This window comes from Melospiza georgiana, chromosome 3 (genome assembly GCF_028018845.1).
Source record: "Melospiza georgiana isolate bMelGeo1 chromosome 3, bMelGeo1.pri, whole genome shotgun sequence".
NCBI classification, from domain to species: Eukaryota; Metazoa; Chordata; class Aves; order Passeriformes; family Passerellidae; genus Melospiza; species Melospiza georgiana.
In genome coordinates, this window is record NC_080432.1 from 16,712,589 (window position 1) to 16,735,671 (window position 23,083).

At 52.2% G+C, this 23,083-nt stretch overlaps 3 protein-coding genes across 4 annotated transcripts; all 3 read left to right on the top strand.

Moving 5' to 3' along the window:
- Window positions 1-30: 30 nt before the first annotated feature.
- POLR1B (RNA polymerase I subunit B) lies at window positions 31-13,756 on the top strand. Its single transcript, XM_058020099.1, has 15 exons — window positions 31-126; window positions 204-371; window positions 2,166-2,312; window positions 3,167-3,299; window positions 4,057-4,193; window positions 4,638-4,861; window positions 5,574-5,745; window positions 6,581-6,752; window positions 7,573-7,854; window positions 8,441-8,574; window positions 8,988-9,158; window positions 9,749-9,905; window positions 10,560-10,756; window positions 11,158-11,411; window positions 12,219-13,756. The coding sequence occupies exons 3-15, from the start codon at window positions 2,193-2,195 to the stop codon at window positions 13,096-13,098; spliced, it is 3,033 nt and encodes a 1,010-aa protein (XP_057876082.1). The 5' UTR covers window positions 31-126; window positions 204-371; window positions 2,166-2,192; the 3' UTR covers window positions 13,099-13,756.
- A 438-nt stretch (window positions 13,757-14,194) lies between these two features.
- CNPY3 (canopy FGF signaling regulator 3) lies at window positions 14,195-19,404 on the top strand. Of its 2 annotated transcripts, XM_058020140.1 has the most exons (8): window positions 14,195-14,246; window positions 14,374-14,685; window positions 14,897-14,932; window positions 17,659-17,782; window positions 17,906-18,002; window positions 18,383-18,505; window positions 18,670-18,787; window positions 18,917-19,404. In XM_058020140.1, the coding sequence occupies exons 1-8, from the start codon at window positions 14,195-14,197 to the stop codon at window positions 19,120-19,122; spliced, it is 1,068 nt and encodes a 355-aa protein (XP_057876123.1). In that variant the 3' UTR covers window positions 19,123-19,404. The 2 variants fall into 2 exon arrangements, with proteins under 2 accessions (XP_057876123.1, XP_057876125.1); XM_058020142.1 differs by lacking the exons at window positions 14,195-14,246; window positions 14,374-14,685; window positions 14,897-14,932 and adding an exon at window positions 15,848-15,983.
- Window positions 19,405-19,735: 331 nt separating this feature from the next.
- GNMT (glycine N-methyltransferase) lies at window positions 19,736-21,976 on the top strand. Its single transcript, XM_058020143.1, has 6 exons — window positions 19,736-20,002; window positions 20,140-20,267; window positions 20,579-20,692; window positions 21,167-21,309; window positions 21,453-21,574; window positions 21,671-21,976. Exons 1-6 carry the CDS (start codon window positions 19,797-19,799, stop codon window positions 21,840-21,842), a joined length of 885 nt encoding a protein of 294 aa, XP_057876126.1. The 5' UTR covers window positions 19,736-19,796; the 3' UTR covers window positions 21,843-21,976.
- The last annotated feature ends 1,107 nt before the right edge of the window (window positions 21,977-23,083 follow it).

Here is a 23,083-nt window from a genome sequence, read left to right on the forward strand (position 1 = left end):
GGGCCGCGCCCGGACCCGCACCGGCTGCGGCCGCCGCGGCGCGGCACCACCCAGCGCGACCTCACCAGCGCCCACATCGAGTCCTTCAACTACGCCGTCAGCGAGGGCGTCTATCGCGCTGTGCAGGTGCGGGGGGCGCGGGGCGGGGGGCGCGGCGCCCGGCCCTCCCCCGGCCCCGCCGCGCTGACCCGGTGCTGTTGCAGGATGTGCCCTCGGTGGAATTCGCGCTGAAGGAGACCCGGCTGGCGCTGACGCTGGTCGGCGTGTCCATCGCCCCTCCCGCCGTGCCGGCCGGGACGGTGTGCCAGGAGAGGAGGGTGTTCCCGGCTGAGTGCCGCGGGCTCCGCAGCACCTACCGCGGCAGGATCACCGTAAGTGCCCGCCCGCCCCGCACACGCGTGTCCCTGTCCGGGCTGAGCCCCGCACACGCGTGTCCCTGTCCCGGCCGTGTGCTGTATTTTTAAAGGTCCCTTCCCGGCTCAGCGATCTCCGGGGGTTTCAGGCAGCGCTGTCCCCCGCGGGCTCTGGGGTGTTGTTGATGATGTGTGGCCTCGCTGTTTTTCCCTGCACATCAAACTTGTCGTGGTCCGGCCCCGCTGCCCTTCTTTCCCGTTTCTCCGGCTTGGAAGAGCTTGGATGGAGACCCGTGTCATCCCCGAGAGCGGCATAATCCAGATCTTGTTTCTGCAGGAATCCAGGTTTCAAAAGCAGCGTTGCTCCCGTGCACAAGTCCAGAGCTATAAATCTCTCCTGTTCACAGGTTCATGGGTTTTGTGAAGTGCTTTGAAATTTACCTGGAGAGGAAGCATCCCCAGCAAATATTTTCCTTTGCAGTGTGAAGGGATTGCACATTGCTGTTTTCTATTGAAATGATGTATTTGTGTCTGAGCTGATTGTTTATGTGAGGCACCTGGTGCAAGGGAGTGCTTGCTTGGATTTTCAGGTTTTTTGCTTTTCTTTTTTGTTGGTTTTTTTTTAATTATTATTATTATTATTTGAAGCTGTACACCTTGCCATGATAAAAGCCACTCTAAGTGCAGTACCTTATCTGAAAATGAAAGTGGGGCAGTGCAGATTGTTCACAGCTATATTCCCAGTGGATCTTAGATTTTCCTGAGCTACAGCTGATTTTGTTTTTCTTACCTGAATTATTTCCCATATCTTTTTTTTTTCCCCATTGTCTGTTTAATTATTTTTTGAATGCTTGGAGCAGTTAGAACAGTTTGCTGTGCCTTGTGTGAAAAGGCATTGCCTTGTGCTGCCCTTCCCTGCCCATGCACAGCAGCAAACAGTCAGTAATCACTCCCTGTTTCCACCGTGCTGCTTTAGCTCCATGTTCCTCCCTCAGTTCCCACTGCCCCAGGATGGGATGTGAGCCCCAGCCTGCTGAGCAGCTGTAGACCCTTAGTCATCACTTCAGGTGTAGACAAGGCTGCCTCATGGATTTAAAGGGGCACAGTAGCATTCCCTTCCCTTTTCCAATAATTTCCGAGACTCAGTTTACTCATTTTTGCTGCTGCCAGGTGTTGAACCCATGTTCCTGTGTTGCAGTGCCAGTGTTTCTCTCCTGCAGGACAGCAGCTCTTCCAACGCCCATCATTCTGCATGTAAAGTTAAGATTCTTTGCTCCCACAGTTTCCCTTCACACACACTGCCAGAACTTGTTAATAAATTTTCTTTCCTGCATGCTTTTCTTTCTTGGTTTTCAGATCACTCATGAATGTGCTGAGTGAAGAAAGGAAAGATTTTGTCAGGCCTGTAGTGTGGATGTCTTTTTCAGTGGACACTTGCTGTCTTCTTCTGCTTTTAAGTGTTATCTTCTGAAGTTTCCTTTCCAGTCCTGTGGCTGCCTTTTTTTATTCATGCTGCTCTGTTGAAGGGTCTGGAAGGCAAAGGATGCCAGACCAACCTTGTTCACTCAGCCAGCAGCTTCTTTACCTGACTCCAGCCTTGTATGATTTTCTTCTGTAACCCCACATTGACTGTTCCCCAGAGTGTAATCTTTATGCATTTATCTACTGGTTTTTGTTTTCATTATTGCTACCATTTTACAGTGCTACAAGTCTGTCCAACTGCTTGTGGTTGTGTGAAAGGTACAGTTTCTATAGCAGGAAACATTGAAAGGGCACCTTAACTTGCTCACTGTTGGTGTTGTGTTGTTTTAGGCCGACATCAGCTGGTCAGTGAATGACATGCCCCAAGGGACTATCAGACAGCCCTTGGGGTACATTCCAATCATGGTCAAGTCCAAATTGTGCAACCTCTGTGGTTTTTCTCCACAAGACCTTCTGCAGCACCATGAGGAGGAAGAGGTAACGGGGATTTTGAGGGTCAGGAAAGTCTGTGTTTTACCTGGGCCATTTGTCAGGTCACCTTCTCTTTGCAGGGCTTGAACATTGATATTTTGTTTCAAGTTTGACTTTTTGTTTCAAGTTTGACTTCCCATTTTCTCTTGAAAGCAGATTGCTTATGGGGGCTCGATGAAGCAGCGTGAGAAGTTTGCAGCTGTGGCTGTTCTTGAGCACAGGGATCTGTTTGGTGTCAATCCCTACAGTTTTGGTATAGAAACTCTCAGCTGCTGCACAGCAAATGAGAGTGCTATGAAGGCGACTCTGTGGAAGGAAAGATTTGGAGAACAGGCATTGAAAGACACAATTCCATTCCCATTTGTCTTCTGCAGCTTTTTCCTGTCTCCCCAGTAGCATGTTAGCTGTCTATAACTGAATACAGATTTATTTAGCACTGCATTTTGAACTCATAAAAAAAGAGAAAACTACAAAAGAAAATCAGAAAAGTAAGCTTGTTTGTGATCAGACAGAGATATTTTGCTCTGAAAACCCTTCTGGTTTATAAACTCAGTGTGAGAATTTCAGAGCTTTTTTAATTACTTTAAACAGTTAATGTCTGCTAATCAGATATGTTGCATTGATCACAAAGGTTTTTTCTTCCTCTAAATTGTGGAACATGCATCCTTTTCCTTGCGCTCTTCTACATTTAGACTTCATAAGTGTGAGTGCAGCCTTTCCAAAAGCAGTGCTGAATCATGTCTTGCTATTTCCCATTAAATGTTTGGTTTTCATTTATAGTACAGGCATTTTTTTCTTTTACTCACAATGCCAATTCTGAGTTTCTGAGTGTATTAAAATGATTTCTCTTCTCCTTCCAGGAAATGGGAGGCTACTTTATCATCAATGGCTTAGAAAAAGTAATCAGGATGCTGATTATGCCCAGGCGAAACTTCCCTCTTGCAATGGCAAGACACAAGTGGAAAAACAGAGGCCCTGGTTTCACAGAGTATGGTAAGCTCAGCAGTTCCCTGCAGCATCCTACTAACAACTGCTTGAGGACAAACAGGAGTGACCATCTGTAGCTGAATTTTGGTAGTTTTGTTACAGTTCTTGTGTAATGTTAATATTTTTTGCTGCACGTAAGAATAGAGGGTAAACACCCCACGAGCAAGAACAGGGACTTGCCTTGTGGGAGCTGTCTGACTTTCCCTTTGTCATGTATACTCAGTAAAACCAGTTTAAAATTGAATTAAGCCAGCAAATGTTAAATAGCATTTTAAACTCAGGTGTTGCCAGTTGCTGATTTGACTGGACCATGGTGCTTGAGCACACACTGTAGTTCCACTGCAGCTGGTTTATTTCAAGGCAGTACCAGATTAGATGGTCCTTTTTTGTTTTATTTTTCTTTGTCCTGCAGATGATAGTGTAGAGCTGGACCAGGAAACACTGCTCCTGCACTGCCACCCAAACACAGAGATAAGAGTGCCATTAGGAGCAGTAATTGTTTGTTACTCTGTCCTACAACCAAAGGTTACAAACAGGGTAGTTGAGGCCTGGGTCTTTCTTTAAAAACTTCTTGCATCTTCCATGAAGTTTTTAAAGACCAGCGTTTATTTGAAGTGGCACGCTGACAGTGTAGTGTAATCATGTTCTCAGCCATCAAGTACCAAAGTTTCCCTCATGAATTGTCTCACACCTCCTTGGACATGACACAGTGATGCAGCCGCTTGGTTTTGTGCAGCTCGTGGTGATGTTGTGATTTTTGCAGGGGTGGTGATGCACTGTGTCAAGGATGAGCATACTGCAATAAATATGAACCTTCACTACTTGGAAAATGGCTGTGTCATGTTGAATTTCATTTTTCGCAAAGAGTTGTTCTTCCTCCCCTTGGGATTTGCTCTGAAGGTGAGCAATGAATGCTTGTCATTTTTGTATTGAATAAACACAGAAGTTTTGCACAGCATTTTTGCTTTAAGTAACGAGAAGAAGCTAATTCCACTTGGAGTGTTTTCAGTGATTTGGGAAATGTCATCCAAACTGTGCAACACTAATCAAACACTCAGTCTGCAGCAGAGGAAGTGTCTGTAGGGATAAGAGATGAGGGGAGAGTCACACACTCATGGTTTTGTGGGGTTTTTTCTAATGAATGGTCTGGGTGGAGATCATTATCAGTGTATGAATATTCCCCGCATTACTCTCTAAGCATCCCAACCCCACAGCATTTTGCAGTTTTCATTGTGGAAGGGCATTTCTAGAGCACTGGGTTAGGATACAGCCTTAGTTCTTTAGCTGTATTTTGTAGACAGATGTTTTCTTATTTTTCTGATCTGATAAACTTCTGTCTCTCAGGCATTGGTTGATTTCCCAGACTACCAGATTTTTGAAGAGCTGGTGAAAGGAAGGGAAGATGACACCTTTTTTGCAAACTGTGTCACTGAGATGTTGAGAGCAGTGGTGGATGCTGGCTGTTTGACACAGCAAAACGTCCTGGACTACCTGGGAAAGAGCTTCAGAGTGAAACTCAACCTGCCTGAGTGGTACAGCAATGAACAGGCTGCAGATTTCATTCTGAGGTCTGTATGTGGCTGGGATCCAGTGTCACTGTGTTGAATTTACAGGCATGTGTGAGAGTATTATAATGATATGTGTTGTAATGGATTGACACAAGTATTCCCAAAACAGTTTCACAAGAGGGTGACAGTTTTTATTTAGATGGCATTTTTATGATGTCATTGATAAAAGACACAAAGGTTGAGGAAGAGAAGGTTAAAGCTTGCTCTGATCCATTTGGTGAACAGAAATTCTGCAGTTTATTATCAGTTTCACCAAATCTCTGTCAATTCTGAATAATTTTTATCTTTTAAAATGGCAGAAAAGAAATGCTTTAAAATCTTTATGTGAGATAATTTAGAAAGCAGTGGAAGAATTTGCTTTGAGACTGTCAGTGTGGCAGGCATTCAACAAAAAAATTCATTTTTCTGTTAAAGTAGGTGTTTGCTCTTCCTCCAGCTTTAGGAATTAGATGTGGTTTTCCTTTTTTGTTTGTGCTAGACTGTTGCTCAGCCCACAGTTTTCCATACATGGCTTGATAGCAGTGGAGATTTGGAGTTTCTGTGACAGGATACTGATAGTGCTAACAGAAATATTTTGTAGTTTACGTCTACTTGTCTTGTTAGGCTTTTATTTTAAAAATATTGGTTTACAATTATTTTGGAGAGACCTGAAGAACATGAAGCTAGCATGAAGAGATCATGGTAGTTATCCTTCTTCTTTCTCTTCCTTCAGCAATTGTATCTGTATTCACCTGACCAATAGAACTGAAAAGTTCTACCTGCTCTGTATGATGACCCAGAAGCTCTATGCTTTTGCCAAAGGGGAATGCATGGAAGATAATCCAGACAGTCTTATGAATCACGAGGTGCTTACCCCAGGACAGCTTTTCCTTATGTTCTTAAAGGTAAGGGCATGGCTCCCACATCTTTACATTTCTTTACACATCAGAAAATTGGTAACATGCTTCTGACTTAAACAGGTAACTTACTACTAATCTACTCTAATTCAATTTATAGGGATTCCTCATTTTAGGGTGCTGGGAGTAGAGAAGCTTAACTGTCCCATGAAGTTCACTGTGCAATAGTAGTTCTCATCCCCAAATAAGATACTTCCCTGTGTTATTACATATTTCTATAATCTTTCTTTTCCCCTTTAGCCAGAATTTTCTTTAGCGTTGTTTTGTTGAAAGCCTGTAAAAAAATCTCTACTATTTGAGTGGTTTGAAAGTGAACTTGGGGAAGCATTTTAGTGCTATAAAAAACAGCTACTTGGAACCAGAAAAAGTTGTTTTCCTGCCTAGCACTTGCTGTCAGATCAGCAGGGGAGTGAGTTAACAGCCCCTTTTTTTTTAATCCAAAAATCCTAAATAGTCTAAAGCAGACAGTAGGCACAGTGTGCACTGTATACAGAGTTATCCTTGTGGTCAGATGATAGGTACAGTTTCTGCTTTATGAAATTCTCTTATTGTGCTTAATTTGCCAGACTCATCACCATTCTGGGTGGAAGTGATTGCCAAGCTGTTGTGTGGGTGTTTTTCTTTTAGTTCTGTGTTGACATATACCATCAGCATCTTGACAGAATGAAGTCAGTGTTGGAAATAAGTCTGGAAAATTGTCAGTTCCTTAAAAGTTGTCCATCTTGCTAATTTCAGAGGTGTTCTGTGGTATGTACAACTGATGTTCTAATTCAAGCCTTTCCTGACTTGTTTTAATTTTAAATCTCTCACTTTTAAACTGTAGGAGAGGCTTGAAACCTGGCTGCAATCTGTTAGGTTTGTTTTGGAGAAAAGAGCAGAAAAGACAGATATCAGCCTAAATACAGACAGCCTGGTGAAGGCATTCGGCCTGGCACCAGACTTCACCAAGCCATTTGAGTATCTCCTTGCAACTGGTAACCTGAGGTCTAAAACAGGTAAATCTGCAGACTTAAGGTGACCTTTTATTTTCCTTTTTTCCTGTAAACCAAAATGAGGAACAATGTAAAATTGAGCTCTTAACTGGAAACAACTGCTTGTAGGCAGACATTGTACACTGTGACTGAATTGCTAAAAGGGGTTTGAAGAAGGGGATAGTTGAGGAAAAAAGGCAAGATTTATGCACAAGCATAGGCATTGTGCACGGTACAGAACAGGTTAATTATGAAAGCAAAGCCTCTACCCAGATGAATAGTTGAAATTAAATTTAACATTGTCCAAAATGGTGACCATAATTCGATTTGCTTTCCCAAATATTATTTTTTCTTAGAAGGTGCAATGCAGAGAAGGGGCATTTTTAAATCACAACTGCCCCATGAGTCCTGTGAGCTTAAATGGAGAGAAACTGGTTTACCTGATGTAAATTCAGAAATCTGATGTAGATTCAGATTTATCTGATGCTTCCCTGAAGTATCCCATATGACAGTGTTGTAATGGAGTGCCCACTAGAAAATGAAATTAGATTACAAACCTGTAGAATTTTGGTAATACATACCAGCTGCAAATTCCTATTCGCTTCACTGGCAATTACTTCCTCATGTTTGTGAAAGGAACTAGATTTTAAGGAATAGCTTGGAATTTAAAGTCTCTAGGTCTCTTACAGGTCACTGAGTTGCCTATGCAAGTGCACCTGCCTTGTTGAGATCCAGTGTGAGCATCTTTAGGGGTTGTCAGTGAAAAATAAGAAACTGCCTTGTAACATGCTGTGTTTGTTGAAGCTGGATGAGCTCCTGCCATAATCTCCCCTTTGTTCCCTAGGGCTGGGCATGCTGCAGGCCAGTGGTCTCTGTGTGGTGGGGGACAAGCTGAATTTCATCCGCTACCTCTCCCACTTCCGCTGCATCCACAGAGGGGCGGCGTTCTCCCAGATGAGAACCACGACCGTGCGCAAGCTGCTGCCCGAGTCCTGGGGCTTCCTGTGCCCCGTGGACACCCCAGATGGAGAGCCCTGTGGGCTCATGAACCACATGACAGCTCTGTGTGAAATTGTCACTGAGATGGTGCCCGTGACAGACATCCCGCCTTTGTTATGTTCCCTGGGTATGTTTCACTGGCCTGATGGTTTAGTGAGGTGCCTGGGAAGGGTTTTTCACACAGCATCACAGCACACTGCTCAGTTGGGAAGTAAAATCAAGTTTGACTTACTGGGCTTCTGCTTAGTGGTAAACAACACATTGCTTTGTACAGGCACATCAGCCTGTAAAATTCAATGTTAGTGCTGTAGTGTGAGGATGTTCACTGAAGCACAAAGAATTGCACAGGGAATTTCTCACAGCTCTGAGAAACTGGACTAAAAAAAACAGTAACTTTGTAATGACTTGAATTGAACTGCAGTTCACTTGTGATTACCTTCAATAATGAAGGTAATCAGAGAATAATGAGAATGAGAGAATAATAATGAGAACCCTTATTTCAGTCAGAAAAATGGGGAGGGGGGTGACATTCTATGTTGTGTTTTTCATTTTCCATTGAACCTGCCTATGGCTTTGCTGAGAATTTTTTGATGTCTCAGAAAATTTCTAGGTGTGAACTGAGAAGTGCAGAAATAACTCCTGTCTCTTGTTTCTTGCTTTTTTTTTTTTTTTTTTTTTTTGCTGTTCTGTCCATCAACCCTGTGTTGCCACAGGTGTCACCCCCATTGATGCAGCTCCAAGCCAGCCTTACTCAGAGTGCTACAGGGTTGTGCTGGATGGCTCCATGGTGGGCTGGGTGGAGCAGGAGCTGGCTCCCGAGATTGCACAAACTCTCCGCCGTTTCAAGGTTTGTTGTCCTGTTTGGAATGTTTCTTAGTTAAACATCTTCAACATGCAGTGGTAGAAAATAGCAATGTTTGGAACTTCTTAGGCTTCTTTTTTTTTTTTAATCTGACCCAGTAATTTATCTTTGGCTGTGTATTGGTATTTGAGTGTGCTTTTGTGTTAGCTTTTTTATGTATCATCTGTTGGTTTACGAAGTTACAGTTTTTGAAAGAACATTTTCTTGAAAAAGGCAAGATAAGGCATATTCTGGCTTTTTTGGTGGAGATTTTTCTAAAAGTATTTCTAAGAACTCTTCTCTGTAGATTTTAATTAGTGGCTACAACAGTGGTTGACATTATCATTGTGTGACCAGGTGGATGCAATTTGGTTAAACTTGGTTTGTGTTTCTAGCTTGTTATTTCTTTGCACCAACAGATCACACAAGAGAAGAGGTTTCCTGCACGGGCAGAAGTGGTCCTTATCCCAATGACAGGAAAACCCAGCCTGTATCCTGGGCTCTTCATTTTCACCAACCCTTGCCGGATGGTGCGGCCTGTCAGGAACCTGGCCTATGGAAAGAATGAATGGATTGGGACTCTGGAACAGGTGGGGTTTGCATGTTCCCATGTTACAGAGGTACCTGGCATCAAAAATGGGTTTGGTGAATATTTGTGAAAGGAGCTGAGGATGAGGCTTGTGTTGAAGAGCTGGAATGGGTGACAGAAGGGGTTTTTTCACTCCTGCAAATTGATTTCTGGTAAATGTCATAGCTGGACTGTAGAGATCTTTTTGAGATCTTCAGATCTGCACTTGGTATTAACTTTGTGAAGATTTGAAGTGCAGGATTGCTGTGCTGTGTGTACCATGTCATCTTGTGTTACATCCTGTTTGCCAAATGGCTCCTGGGCAGCCAAGCAGTGGATTGCAGGGAAGCTCATCCACTTGGAACTATTAAAGTGGGAGACAGAAAGGAGGACACATTACTGCAGTTCTGTGTTTCAGGATTCCTTCCATGCAGCTAATCCGTGATAGGTGGTTTACCAGCTGTCTGATTTGTCTTGCTAATACACTACAGTGCAGGCAACACCCACAGCTAAAACTGAAATGGACAGAAAGCCATCGGAGACAGCTTTGTTTTGTTTCCTTCCCTTTAAAAGAAGGAAATGTACAAGCATTATCCGATTTGATGTTTGCAGATCTTCATGAACGTGGCCACACTGCAGTCAGAGGTGGTGCCTGGAGTGACCACTCACCAGGAGCTCTTCCCTCACAGCATTTTGAGTGTGGTGGCCAATCTCATTCCCTTCTCTGACCACAACCAAAGTCCACGGAACATGTACCAGTGCCAGATGGGTAAGTGCTGAAGTACCCAGGGCTGCAAGACCTTGGGCAGAGGGATTAACACCTCATAATCATATATATATATATAATATATTAAAAATATATGTATTAAAAATTTATATATAGGATTTATACCTCTAGTATATTGAATTTCTGACAGTATTTTCAGAAAGATGTCCTTAAAACACTACTTCTTTCTCATGTTTTTCTGTACATAGCAATATGACAGTTCAAAACTCCATTCCCTTGCCTGGATATTTATGCTGCAGAAGCAAATGCTTTTTGGCCTGGAAATACATAACATGGGCCTTACTCTGGGAAACACTGGGAGGAAGACACACATACATTCCCCCCAAAAATGACAAAACAAAACAAGTAAACACACAAAAAAAATCTCTAAGTAAGCAAAACCAGAAGCACCACACCAGCCTTAGTGGGGATTTTGAAATTGCAGAAAAGAAAACAAAATTAGATGTAGTCCTTATGAAATGCTGTGAAAGACATTGAGTATTGTGGTTCATAGAAAAATTAGAGCTGGGCTTAGGACAATTATTAAATTCCGAGGGAGTTAAGATTGATAATCCCTCTAAATTTCTAAGTATCTCCAGCTTTTTTCTTAATAAGATACACAGAGGAATAAATCCAAGTTTCCCTCCTTCCCTCCAGGAAAGCAGACCATGGGGTTTCCTGTTTACAACTACAAGGATCGCTCAGATAACAAGCTGTACCACCTGCACACCCCCCAGAGCCCTCTGGTGAGGCCCAGCATGTATGACTATTATGGGATGGACAGCTATCCCGTTGGCACCAATTCCATCGTGGCTGTCATCTCCTACAGTGGCTATGACATGGAAGATGCAATGGTAAGCCACCAGAAGGAAAAAAATCCTAATTCATTCACACCTGTGGATGAATTAGATGTGGAGCACTGGGAGTAGGGGTGATACTCAGCTGAGAGGACCCTGCTTTCTCTCTGTGCTGGTGCTCACACCTTTTGGGCAGATTCAGCAGCACAGTGGTTGTGTTGTTACAGCAGGCAATGCTGGAAGTGCTGGAAGTAGAGCAGAGCTTTGTTTGTCCAAGGCCGTGGCCTTCCAGCTTTGAAAAATACTGGTGTTATGTGAGGCTTGAGCTTTTTGGAGTGGTGACTTACTGGGAGGCTTTAAAAGGCAGTGTTTGTATTTTGGTCTGATGCTTACCTTTGTAAATCTTTTCTTTGAAGTTATCAGCAAGTCTTTAACAGCCTTTTGTTTCTCCTTTTTAGATCGTAAATAAATCTTCCTGGCAGAGAGGATTTGCTTATGGAAGTGTTATCAAGGCAGAGAGCATTGACCTTTCCCTTAAAGCCAGCAGGGCAGGAGATAATTTAGTATTTGGCATCAGGCCTGGCGATCCAAACATTGGGGAGAAGCTGGATGCTGATGGACTGCCTTTTGTAGGGTCTATCCTGCAGCCTGGGGACCCCTTCTACAGCTTCATGAACCTCAACACAGGGGAGACCTTCACTGTGTACTATAAGTAAGTACAGCTTGTCACTCCTGGCTCTGCTCACATTTCCCTGCAGATGTTCCCTTTTCTCCTCACATAATAGCGTCCATGGTGTGACAGAGAGCATGAAGTTCATGCTGTAGGTGACTCCCAGGCATGTGTCACATCTTTTCTCTAAGCCAGTTTGTGCTGCAGAGATGGCTTATCCCAGGAGGATGTTTTTGTGGTGATTTGCCTGTGCTGGTTGTACGTGGACATGATAACAATTAAGCTTTAAGCAGACCCCTGGCACATGGAATATCAGGCTGAGGGCTCATCTATAGAAGGAGCACAGCCCTGAACAAGGCACTTGTCAAACCTCACGCTTGGCCTTCCCTTTCTGCTCTGAACTTCCCTTTCTACTGAAGAACTGAATTGAGTTCTTTATTTTGGGATCCCATTAGTATGGTGTGAATTTATTGGTGGTAGGGAGAGGGGCTGCTGCCTTAACACAATGAAAATGGCAGTGGGATGCAGTTTACCAGATACAAAGTGTGATCCAGATTAACCAGGTTGAAATGATCCTCATTTTAAATCATAGGTGGCACATTACCCTATCACCCAAAAGTAGTACTTGAATGGCTTATGGAAGGTGCCTTTGTATTGCTTCCTTGCCCTAATTCTTACATAGTCTGAGTTCCCTCACTGCTGAGTAATACTTTGAAAAATTGTGGTGTTTCTCAGCTGTCCAAAGGCATTTTATAAGTGGTTTAAGGTTTTTGCTTCATTTTCCTTTTGAAACCAAAAATTATTATCAAACCTGACACTTTTGCTATGATTGTTCCTCCACCTCCACAGGAGTAAGGAAGTGGCCATTGTGGACAACGTCAGGTTGTGCAGCAACGACCGTGGCACTGGGAAGTTCAAGAAGGCCTGCATCACTGTGAGGGTTCCCCGAAATCCCACCATTGGGGACAAATTTGCCAGCCGCCACGGACAGAAGGGCATCCTGAGCCAGCTGTGGCCCGTGGAGGACATGCCCTTCACAGAGAACGGCATGGTTCCAGACATCCTCTTCAACCCTCACGGCTTCCCCTCCCGCATGACCATTGGCATGTTAATTGAGAGCATGGCAGGGAAGTCGGCAGCCCTGCACGGCGTGTCCTACGATGCCACTCCCTTCACCTTCACCGAGAAGAAATCTGCTCTGAAATACTTCGGTGAGACTCTGGCCAGCGCGGGTTACAACTACTTTGGCACGGAGAAGATGTACAGCGGCATCAGCGGGGTGGAGCTGGAGGCAGACATCTTCGTGGGTGTGGTGTACTACCAGCGCCTGCGCCACATGGTCTCCGACAAGTTCCAGGTGAGGACCACGGGGCCCCGAGACGCCGTCACCAACCAGCCCGTCAAGGGCAGGAACGTGGAAGGGGGCATCCGCTTCGGCGAGATGGAGCGCGACGCTCTGCTGGCCCACGGCACGTCCTTCCTGCTGCAGGACCGCCTCTTCAACTGCTCCGACGGCTCCGTGGCCTACGTGTGCACCAGCTGTGGCAGCATGACGTCCCCTGTGCTGGAGAAACTGTCCCAGGCCTCCGTGACCAGCAGCAGGAGGTACTCCTGCTCCGTCTGTGGCGAGGTGGATGCCATCGAGGTCGTCCCTGTGCCCCACGTCTTCCGCTACTTCGTGGCTGAGCTGGCGGCCATGAACATCAAAACAAAGCTCAGTGTGGAGTAGCTTGGTCCTTGGCGTGGTGATGGTTGGAGGGAGGAGGCACATGTCGAGTCTTGTCGCTGAGTTGCAGGTATTAAGTCAGTTCTCAGGTTCTTCAAAAGAATTCCAGATTAATTTGATGTTTGTATTGTGACAGGGTGCTTGCCAAGCTGTAGGTAGGGCAAGGAAAGATGGCTCTGTTGGTTTGTTTGGACTTCCTAAAGGATCACCAGCTATTGAGATGTGTATGAAAATCAGGCAATATTGCTGCTCCGCCCAAGCTCCTGGGTTGAGAGTGATGGGATTCTTTGAATTTGGGCTGAAACTGTAGGTATGAAGAGGTCATAAAACAGCATGAGGTGAATGCTGGAAATTACAAAAAAAAATTTTTTTTGTTGTTTTTTTCAAGAAAAATCTTTGAAAAATGTATGCCTTAATGATGGGGTTGTGTTGAAGTTATTGTACATGTTTTGTTTTCTTTTTATTTCAATACATGTGCCTTGAGTCATAAAGAAGGTGGCACAAAGTTCTGCTGCGTGAAGCCACAGCCTTGACTGCAAGTAACCAAGGCTGCCCTGCCAGGTGTGTCCTGGAAGCGTTTGGTGTCACCAAGCCGAGCAGTGCTGGGCTTTGGGGTTTGTTTTGGTGCGTTTGGCTGAAGAAGAATAAAACAGATGCATTTCCAGCCTGGCTCGCGCATGGATCTTGTAGGAGCTCGTCCTCCTTAAGTCCCCAGCAGCTGCCACCCACCCCACCGTGTCCCAGGGTGCCACCTGCCCTGGTCACCGCGGGGCCGAGCGTGTGTCCCGGGCACAACCGTACCCTGCGGTGCAGCCCAGAGTCCTTTTGTCGTTTATTCCTCACCTGCCGGCAGCGCTGTGCTGGGCCGGGGGTGCTCCCGGGGCTCGGCGGGCGGGAGGCGGTGGGGGTGTCCCGGGGGGCGAGGTCCCGATGTGCAGCACCCCCGGGGCCGGGACTCGCTCCGTGGGAAGCAGCAGCGGCGCCGGCGGGGCGGAGCGGGGCTGTACCCCCGGCGGGAGGGCCCCGCAGCCCCGGTGGGCGGCGCAGCTGGAGCTGCGGCGGGGGCTGAGCCCCGGCGGCCCCAAGCGCTGCAGCTGCCATGGAGCTGCTCCGGGTGCTGCTGGCTGCCGCTCTGCTCCCGCTCCTGCCCCGTGAGTACCCCCGGGACAAAGCCAGGAGGCGGAAAGGCGGGCTGCCACCCAGCCTGGATGCAAAGGCTGAGCCGTGCTGGGTGGGATGTGTGAGGGAAGCAGTGCCCCTAAACCTTGTCTCCCTCAGCTGGCAGGGCAGCCGTGCCACTGCCTACTCTGACCCCGCCACTGAGCATGGTGCTGGCCGGGCAGCGCCGGCAGCTGGTGGTGTGCGTGGTGAGCGACCTGGCCCCCAGCTCTGGCCACGCCGTGTGGATCTCCGGTGGGAACGGCAGCGTCCTGCAGTCCTTTGCCTATGGCGCCTCCCAGGAGGATGGTGGATCCGTCTGCTCCGTCTCCCTCCTCTCCAGTGATCCCCCGCGCGAGAGGGAACTCGCCTGCCATGTGGGGGCCAACAGGAGCTCCCCGTCCCACAGCTCCCGCCCCATCCGCATCTCGGGTATGGCCCAGCTGCCACCCCTCTGCCTGCCTGGGCCGCTGCTGCCCAGCCCTGTGGGTGCCCTGCCGGCCCCCGAGGAGGGAGGGCAAGGAGCAGGTGTGAGGCTCTAGGGGCAAACTGTCCCGATCACAGGAAGGGGTTTGTGGCTGGCCCTGCCATGCACCTGGTGCTGGGCTGCCACTGCCTCCCCAGCTGCTCTTTCATCCCACAGGCAACGAGGAGGCAGCAGAGCTCTGTAGCACAGCTGGTGAGTCTCTGGTCCCTGCCTGCTGGGAATGGCAGCTGCCAGGGAGAAAGCCCTGGCAGTGGCTTGGCTGGGGATATGTCGTGGTTGGGATGGGCTTTCCCAGTGTTGTGGGACTGGGGAAGAGGGAGGGAAGCTTCACCTTGGTGGGAAGAATGGGGAAACTGGGTCAGAGCCAGCTTGCCCTCAGGAACAGCATGAGGGTGACATGAGGTGTCTCTGGAATGTGTAAAGATCCCAAACATGGCCCCGTGGCAGGCCTGGGAAGGACGTGGGCGCAGGGGGGTGTCTGTGGCAGGCTTCACCTCACCCTTCCATTGCAGTGTCACCGGCCCCTGCCTTGGCAGCGCTGCTCATGGCTGTCCGTGTGGTGCTGCTGAAGGTCTTGCTCTCTGATGCCGTCCTCACCTCCATCCTCCTCGCCCAGAGCTGAGGGCATGAAGGGTAAGTCCCCCTGGTTTGGCGTAGGGCTGTGGCAGTCACTGGAAATATTCTGGAGACTCGAGAGGGGACCCGCCCAGTGGAGGAGGGAGAAGACCCAATGTTGGCTGGGGGAGGTACAGGATGGGAATCTTGGCTTGAGGAGACAAGAGAGAGGAGCTGATAAATTTCTGAGGGTGGCAGGGCCGTGGAATTTCCTGGAGGATGGGAAGGGGCCCCAGGGTACCTCGGAGGGAAGGTTTCCCTGATTCCAGAGGCAGGGAAGGCCCCGGGGGTTGTGTGGGTACCCCGCGGCCCCCCCGCGGCCACGTGCGCGCCCCTTCCCACGTGGGCGCCCGGCGGGACCGCCCGGGGGCGGTGCCACGCGGGCCGCGCGCCGCCGGGATTGGCTGGCGGCGGCCGGCGGGGATTGGTCACGCGGGGCACGCGCGGCTCCGCCATTGGCGGGCGCGGCGGGGTCGCCATGGTAACGGGCGTGGCGGGGCGGCAGCGCGCCCCGGAAGCGGAGTCATGGCGGCGGCGGCGGGGGCAGCGTTGCTGATGCTGCTGATGGCGGCGGCGCTGGCGGGGGGCGACGACTCGGACTGGGTGCGACTGCCCAGCAAGTGCGAGGGTAAGCGGGGCCTCGGGGGACCGGGCTGATCGGCGGCCGCCCGCTGCCTGCTCGGGCCGGAGGTTGCTGGTGCGAGGCTGCGCCCCCGCGGGCTGCTCCTTTGCCCGCCTCCTGCCTGCGGGCATCGCCGTTACCGGCAGCCGCTTGATCGCCTGCCGGTTCGTAGCTGGGACTGGTCGTGTGTGCTGCTTACAGTTTGGTCTCCGTGATGCTTCCTGTCTGAGTATCCCTTTGGTTCGCAGGCAGTCCGGGGTAGGTCATGACGGGCATTTGCTGCCTGGTGCGGTTTCCTCTGCCTTTGTTGTGCAGGCACATGTGGAGCTGGACAGCAAAGAGAAAATTTTAAAATATAGGGAGTTCTTTACAAAACTTTCCCTGCCGAGGAAGCAGCTCTGGAGATGCTGATGTCCGAGTTCTGCTGTGGCACCAGCGTAACCTCAGAGAAGCACCAGAGCAGGCACTGACCACACTCTGCTCCTCTTCCTGCCCAGGCTTCCAACCTGTGTCAGTGCTCAGCCAAAGCCGCAGGGAGCATCTGGATAGCTGGACTCAGCACTGAGCACTCCTGGCATGTGTGGGGACACTGCAGCAGGTGTGGTGTGGAGGGGGACATCCTTGAGACCCAAGGGCCTGCAGGAAGGAGAGATCATCCCACAGTTGCCTCCAGCCCCCTGTGCCAGCAGAGAGAGGATTGTGCAGGAAGTGCACACAGGGCTTCTCAACACTTCATGGGAGCTCTGGAGGAGCCACCTCGCTCTCTTCCTGCCTGGGGCATCTCTCAGCTCACATAATTACCTGGCAGAAGACACTGGCTCATTGCTGTCAGACCATTCCCGCTGAAGCTCGGCACTTCTCCTAAAGTGGAGCTCAAAGGAGAGGTGGCTCATGACAAACAGGACCCCACAGCACTGGACAAAGCTTTCTCCAGCCTCCTGAGAAATTCCCCTGTTTTGGGGGGAGGAATAGCCACACCATGCCTGGCTTCCATTCCTCCCCATTCCCACTTGTAAACCCCTGAGATATTTCTCCTGCTGTCTGTTTCTATAGCTCTATTGGGCTCTTTTGACAGAAGAAATAAAGCCTTCTTTTTTAGCTTTATAAAAATAACCCTGCATTGTGTTCTAAATCTGTTGATGATGTGGTCTCTGCTGCAGGCAGAGCCCCAGGTTGTGTTGGTAGAGGTCACAGCCAGCACTTTGTGCTGTCACCCAGCCCAGCGAGCCCTGCCAGCTGCTCAGTGTCCCCAGCACAGCCCCAGTGTCCCCAGGGCACTGAGAGCACAGAACCAGCACCAGGTGGGACCAGGTGCTGCCATCACAAGGAGAAGCTCTGAGCCACGCTGGGACTTGCACTGTGAAAGGACCCCGTGCTCTTCCAAAAGGAGGAGAGCAGCTTGTGGCAGGGAGGTGGAGGCTTTTGGGGGCAAAGCTAAGCCTGTGTGACTTCCAGCTGTGCCACAGCAGCTGGTTTACACTGAAATGTTGGTTTGGGTGCTCCTGCTTCAAGTGATCTCCAGTGGAAGCAGCTGAGCCATTCCTGGTTATCTCTCTGGATGGCCAAAATGTGTTTTGTGCTCACAGCAGCTTTGGCCTGCCCAGTTCCTGGGCTGGCTCTTGCTGCTGTTTGTCACAACAGTGACAGCCCCTAAAGCCTTTGTGCTCTCTCCTTCCCATAGTGTGCAAGTACGTGGCAGTGGAGCTGAAATCCGCCTTCGAGGAGACTGGCAAGACCAAGGAGGTGATTGACACCAAGTATGGCTTCCTGGACGGGAAGGGCTCTGCTGTCAAGTACACACAGTCGTAAGTGACAGTGGGACAGGAGGCTCCTCTGCTGTCACTGCCTCTGGAGCTGGGGCTTTGGGAGGCTGACCCTGTGCCTTGGCTGGGGGCCCACACCAAGCCTGAGCCTTTCTCTGCATGCAGGGACATCCGGTTAATTGAGGTTACAGAGAACATCTGCAAGCGGCTGTTGGATTACAACCTGCACAAGGAGAGGAGCGGCAGTAACAGATTTGCAAAGGTGAGGGACGTTCCTCCAGTTCCTGCTCCCAAATGTGTCTCACCCATCCATCCCTTCACTGCCAGAGTGACAATCCAGGGTCATTCTTCCCATCCTCTGGATCCCCTGACAGTGCCTGGCAGGCCAGGCCACGCTGCCCCCAAGTCAGATGTGGGGTGCTGTCTTTGGTGGTGGTGGGCAGGCATGGAGGGAGCTTGGGGCTGTCTTCCTCTGGGGTCTGGGACCAGGTTTGCAGAGGGGAACTCGCTGCCACCTGAGCTCCCCCCCTGGTAACGCTGATGCCCCCAGGGATCTGGTTTGCATGTTCTGCATGGCTGGGCAGGGTTGTGTGGAGAGTGGGAGCCCCACCTCACCAGGCCGTGCTGCTCCCTCCCTCACAGGGCATGTCAGAGACGTTCGAGACCCTGCACAATCTGGTGCACAAGGGTGTCAAGGTGGTGATGGACATCCCCTACGAGCTGTGGAATGAGACCTCTGCTGAGGTGGCTGACCTCAAAAAGCAGGTACCCCAGCCTGTGGGATTGGCCCTACAGTGACCTTGTAGGCTGGATTGGAAGAGGGGAGAGCATCCTGGGAGCAGGATGTTGGCAGGACCTGTGGCAGGAGCCTGGCCCTGGTCCTGCCACACCAGCACATGTCTGGAGCTGGGCTCTCCTCTCTGCCCTAGTGCGATGTGCTGGTAGAGGAGTATGAAGACGTGATCGAAGATTGGTACAGGCACCACCAGACGGAGGATCTCTCCCAGTTTCTCTGTGCCAACCACGTGCTAAAAGGAAAGGACACAAGTAAGTCCTGGCTGCTTCTAGGGGCTGAAACAATGCAGGAATGCTTGGGAGGGCAGGGGAGCCTTGCTAAAGCATGGGAGTCCTGCCTCTCTCAGAGCCCCCTCTGCCCCTCTCTTCTCTTTTCCCTAGGCTGCCTGGCAGAGAAGTGGACTGGCAAGAAGGGTGATTTGGCAAGCGTGGGGGAGAAGCAGAGCAAAAAAAAGAGCGGGAAGAAGAAGAAAAAGGGCCAGAAGGATGAGCGCGAGGGAGCTGCCAGCCTTCCAGACACAGGGGAGGCCCTGGAGGGCGTCCAGGAGCAGGCTCCGCTCACCCACAGCCCAGCCGATGAGCTGTAGGCACGCAGCCCCTGCCCCCGGGGCCGCCCGCTCCGGGGTTTCACCCCGCTGTGCCTATGGGTACCAAAGGAAAAGGGACTTGTGACCCCGGGGGAGACCGGAGCGCCTGGCCCCGCCTGGCCAGCCTGGGTGCTATCCCGTGATTCGGTGTCACGGAGCCGCCGCGGACCCAGCCCTGCCGCATCCCTGCCGGGGGCTCCAGCTCCAGGGGGCCGCGAGCGCTGCCCCGCCGCCGGCTCCTCTCACGCCGCCGGGACTGTAAATAAAGACGTTTTCCCCAGAGTCGCCGCCGCCACTGCCGGCCCTGCTTCTGCTGCTGCTGCTGGGTGCGGGATCGGCGCTGCTGCTGCGGCGCGGGGAGAGGCCGGTGAGGGGCGGGCGGGTCCCGCGGCCCGGGCCCTGGCCCGGCCGAGGCAAAGGTCGGGGCCGTGAGGGGGCGCGGCGCGAGCGCTGCCGGGCGGCGCTCATTGGTGGGGGCGCGGCCAAGGGGCCGTGGCCTGGCCGGGGGGCGGGAGGGGCGCGGCGCGAGCGGTGATTGGCCGGCGCGCGGGGACGGACGCGGCGGGGATTGGCGGGCGCGCGGGGGCGGGGCGCGGCCAGGGGGGCGCGGCGCAGCCGGGCTGAGGGGCCGCGGCCGTGTCGGTGTCCGGGTGCGGGTCCCTGACGGCGGCGGGATGGTGGACAGCGTGTACCGGACCCGCTCGCTGGGAGTGGCGGCGGAGGGGCTGCCGGACCAGTACGCGGACGGGCGGGCGGCCCGCGTGTGGCAGCTGTACATCGGGGACACGCGGGACCGCACGGCCGAGTACCGCAGCTGGCTCCTGGCGCTGCTCCGCCAGCACCGCTGCCGCTCCGTCCTGGACGTGGCCTGCGGCACCGGGTGAGGCCCCGCTCCCGCCCAGCTCCCAGGTGTCCCTTCCCTCTGCTTCCCGGGGCCTCGCTGCCCGCGGCCATGCCCAGAGCCCCCCTCCCCGGCCCCTGTGCTGCCCCCGGCCCCGCTGACAGCCGTGTCCCCAGGGTGGACTCCATCATGCTGCTCGAGGAGGGCTTCCAGGTGACCAGCGTCGATGCCAGCGACAAGATGCTCAAGTACGCGCTGAAGGAGCGCTGGGAGCGGCGCAAGGAGGAGCCTTTCGACCGATGGGGTGCGGGGGCTGTGGGGGCCGGGAGGGGCTGCAGACACTGACACTGCCCCAGCGCACTGCCCATGACCCCTAGCAGTGCTCAGGCCACTCGTGTGGGACTGCCGCCGGCCCGGTGGCCTTGCTGCGGGGACCTGACAGTGCCAGCTGCTCGGCAAAGACAAGCCATGGTCCTTGCCTGGCTGGCTGCTCGCCAGAGGCCAGAGCAAGCAGCCACAGGGGCCTGGGGAGGGCTGGGTGATGCTGGGATGGGGTCTCGCGGGCAGGGGAGGCTGTTGGGTGTCCCTGGCCTCATCCATTTCCCTATGATGCAGTCATCGAGGAGGCCAACTGGCTCACACTGGAGAAGGACCTGGAGAAGCCAGGGGATGGGTTTGATGCAGTCATCTGCCTGGGGAACTCCTTTGCACACCTGCCTGATTTCAAAGGTGAGTTGGGGCAGGGGAGAGGAGGGGGAGCACCTGTGCATGCATGGTGTCTTACAGCAAGCTGAGAACGTGTCCCAAGTCGTGGCATTGTTGGGATGGGATTACACACAGTGGAGCTGAGGCCCCACTGCCCCAGTCTGTGACATGAGTGGGCCCACTGGGTTTCATGGTCATGGTGGAGGTTTGTGCATCAATGTACTGCTGTGACAAGGCTGGAGGCACACCCAGACTTGTGCCACAAAGGCGGGTGGTGGGTTTCCCACGTGGCACGCTCTGCTCCAGCGAGGCTGAGAACGTGCCTGAGCTCATGCCATGGGTGGGGCTGTGGGTTCTCCAAGCTGAGATTTGGGGGAAGGTGGTAGGGGCAGGTATTTGTGTGTGCATGTCTACATGTGTACGGGTAAGATGAGGGCATGTCCAGTTCAGCCAGTGGGGTACAGCCAGTGCTTGGAGACGCCATAGTTTCCTCTCCAGGGGACCAGAGTGACCACAAGCTGGCCCTGAGGAACATTGCCAGCATGGTGAGGCCTGGGGGTGTCCTGATCATCGACCACCGCAACTACGATCACATCCTGGCCACGGGCTGCGCGCCGCCCGGCAAGAACATCTACTACAAGGTCGGTGGCTGGCACGCCCTGCCCCATCCCAATCCCCTTTGCCCCAGCCCCATGGCCTCAAGGGGGCCAGGCAGCAGGACTGTGCCCAGGCTGGGGGCCACCGAGTCCCCACAGGACACAGACATCCTCCTGTGCTCTCCCAGAGCGACCTGACCAAGGACATCACCACCTCGGTGCTGCTGGTGAACAACAAGGCACACATGGTGACCCTGGACTACACGGTGCAGGTCCCCCCCACTGAGGCAGGGGCAGACCCGGAGCTGAGGTGAGAAGAGCTGCAGAGGTGGTGGCTCCTGCCATGGGGGGGTGGCTGGCACTGTCCCCTGCTGTCCCCTGCCTCACCAGCACTGCCTCCTTGCAGCAAGTTCCGCCTCTCGTACTACCCACACCGGCTGGAGGCCTTCACAGCCCTGCTGAAAGGAGCCTTCCAGGGAAAGTGCCAGCACACTGTCCTGGGTGACTTCCAGCCCTACACGCCAGGCCAGGCCCATGTGCCCTGCTACTTCATCCACGTCGTGAAGAAGACAGGCTGAGGGGGCTACGGAGATGGGACTGTGGTGGCTGAGAGCTCCAAGCAGCTGTGGGTCCAAGCAGGGGGTGGGGACATGGCTGAGAGCCATCTGGGAGACCCCTCCCCTTAATTAAGAACACTTGTGAGAGCTACCTTGGATCATGGTCCGTGTGTCCCTGTCTGGGCAGGGTATGGGGCAAGGGGGACAGCCACTGCCTCCTCAGGACTCTGTGGAAGGAGGTGCTCAGCCTGGGGGGCACAGGATGGGTGCAGGCACAGCTGCCCCACCAAGGCCCCAGCTGCAGGTGGGGCTTGGGGCTCCCCTTGAAGCGGGAAGGAGGGGTGAGCTGGCTCCCAGGTGCTTGCACACCCCAGCTGAGTCCCTGCAGCACTGCTCACAGCAGTGTGCTGGAACCTGTTATCTCACCTGCACCTCCCAAACAGGTGCTGACTCCTGTTCTTCACACTCCTCAGCCCCACACAGGGGTACCCACTCCCCCACTGGAGCCTCCAGCAGTGCTTCTGCTGTGGCTGCAGCTCCCTCCCTCCCTCCCTGGGCAAGATGAGGTGCCCAGATGCAGCAGCACGGAGCAGTGCGGTCAGGGAGAGCCCTGCCTGAACACGCAAAGGCACCAGAGCCAGAGCCACAGGGCTCCAGGCAAGCACCAGCTGCAAACTCACCCATGGAATGCCAGGAGCTGCTGTGGAAGCAGCCCTTAGTAGAGGAGCTCCAGGGGGAGCAGGCCCTCAGCCACGCCTGGCCCAGGGATCCAGCTGTCAGCAGGCTCAGTGCCTACAGCAGCTGGGGCAAAACCTGGCACCAGCAACTCCCTGGGCTGCAGAAAGCTGAGGGCAGCTGCAGGCACCTGGCACAGCAGCTGCCAAACCAGCTCCAGTGCCATTTGTTGGGAAGCAGGGGATGTGCAGTGCCACCAGCAGCTGCTGTGAGGCTGCAGGGGGAGGTGAGGCAGGACCTCAGGGGTCCTGGGCCAAGTGGTGCTCAGCACAAATTAGTGCAGACTGGGCAGCTCCAGGCTGTTCCAGACAAGGTTTGAGTATTTCAAAGGCTGAAGCTCCCCCTTCTCCCTGTGACAAGTTTTTCCTCTCATCCAATGGGAATTTCTTTTCTGCCACTTGCTCCCATTGCCTCATGTCCTGTCACCCAGTGTCTCCAGCAAGAACTGGGCTCCTTCTGCAGAGGGAGCTCAGCTCCCAGCCAAGCAAGTGCCTCTCCCTCAGGCATTCCTCATCCAACAAGAGCTC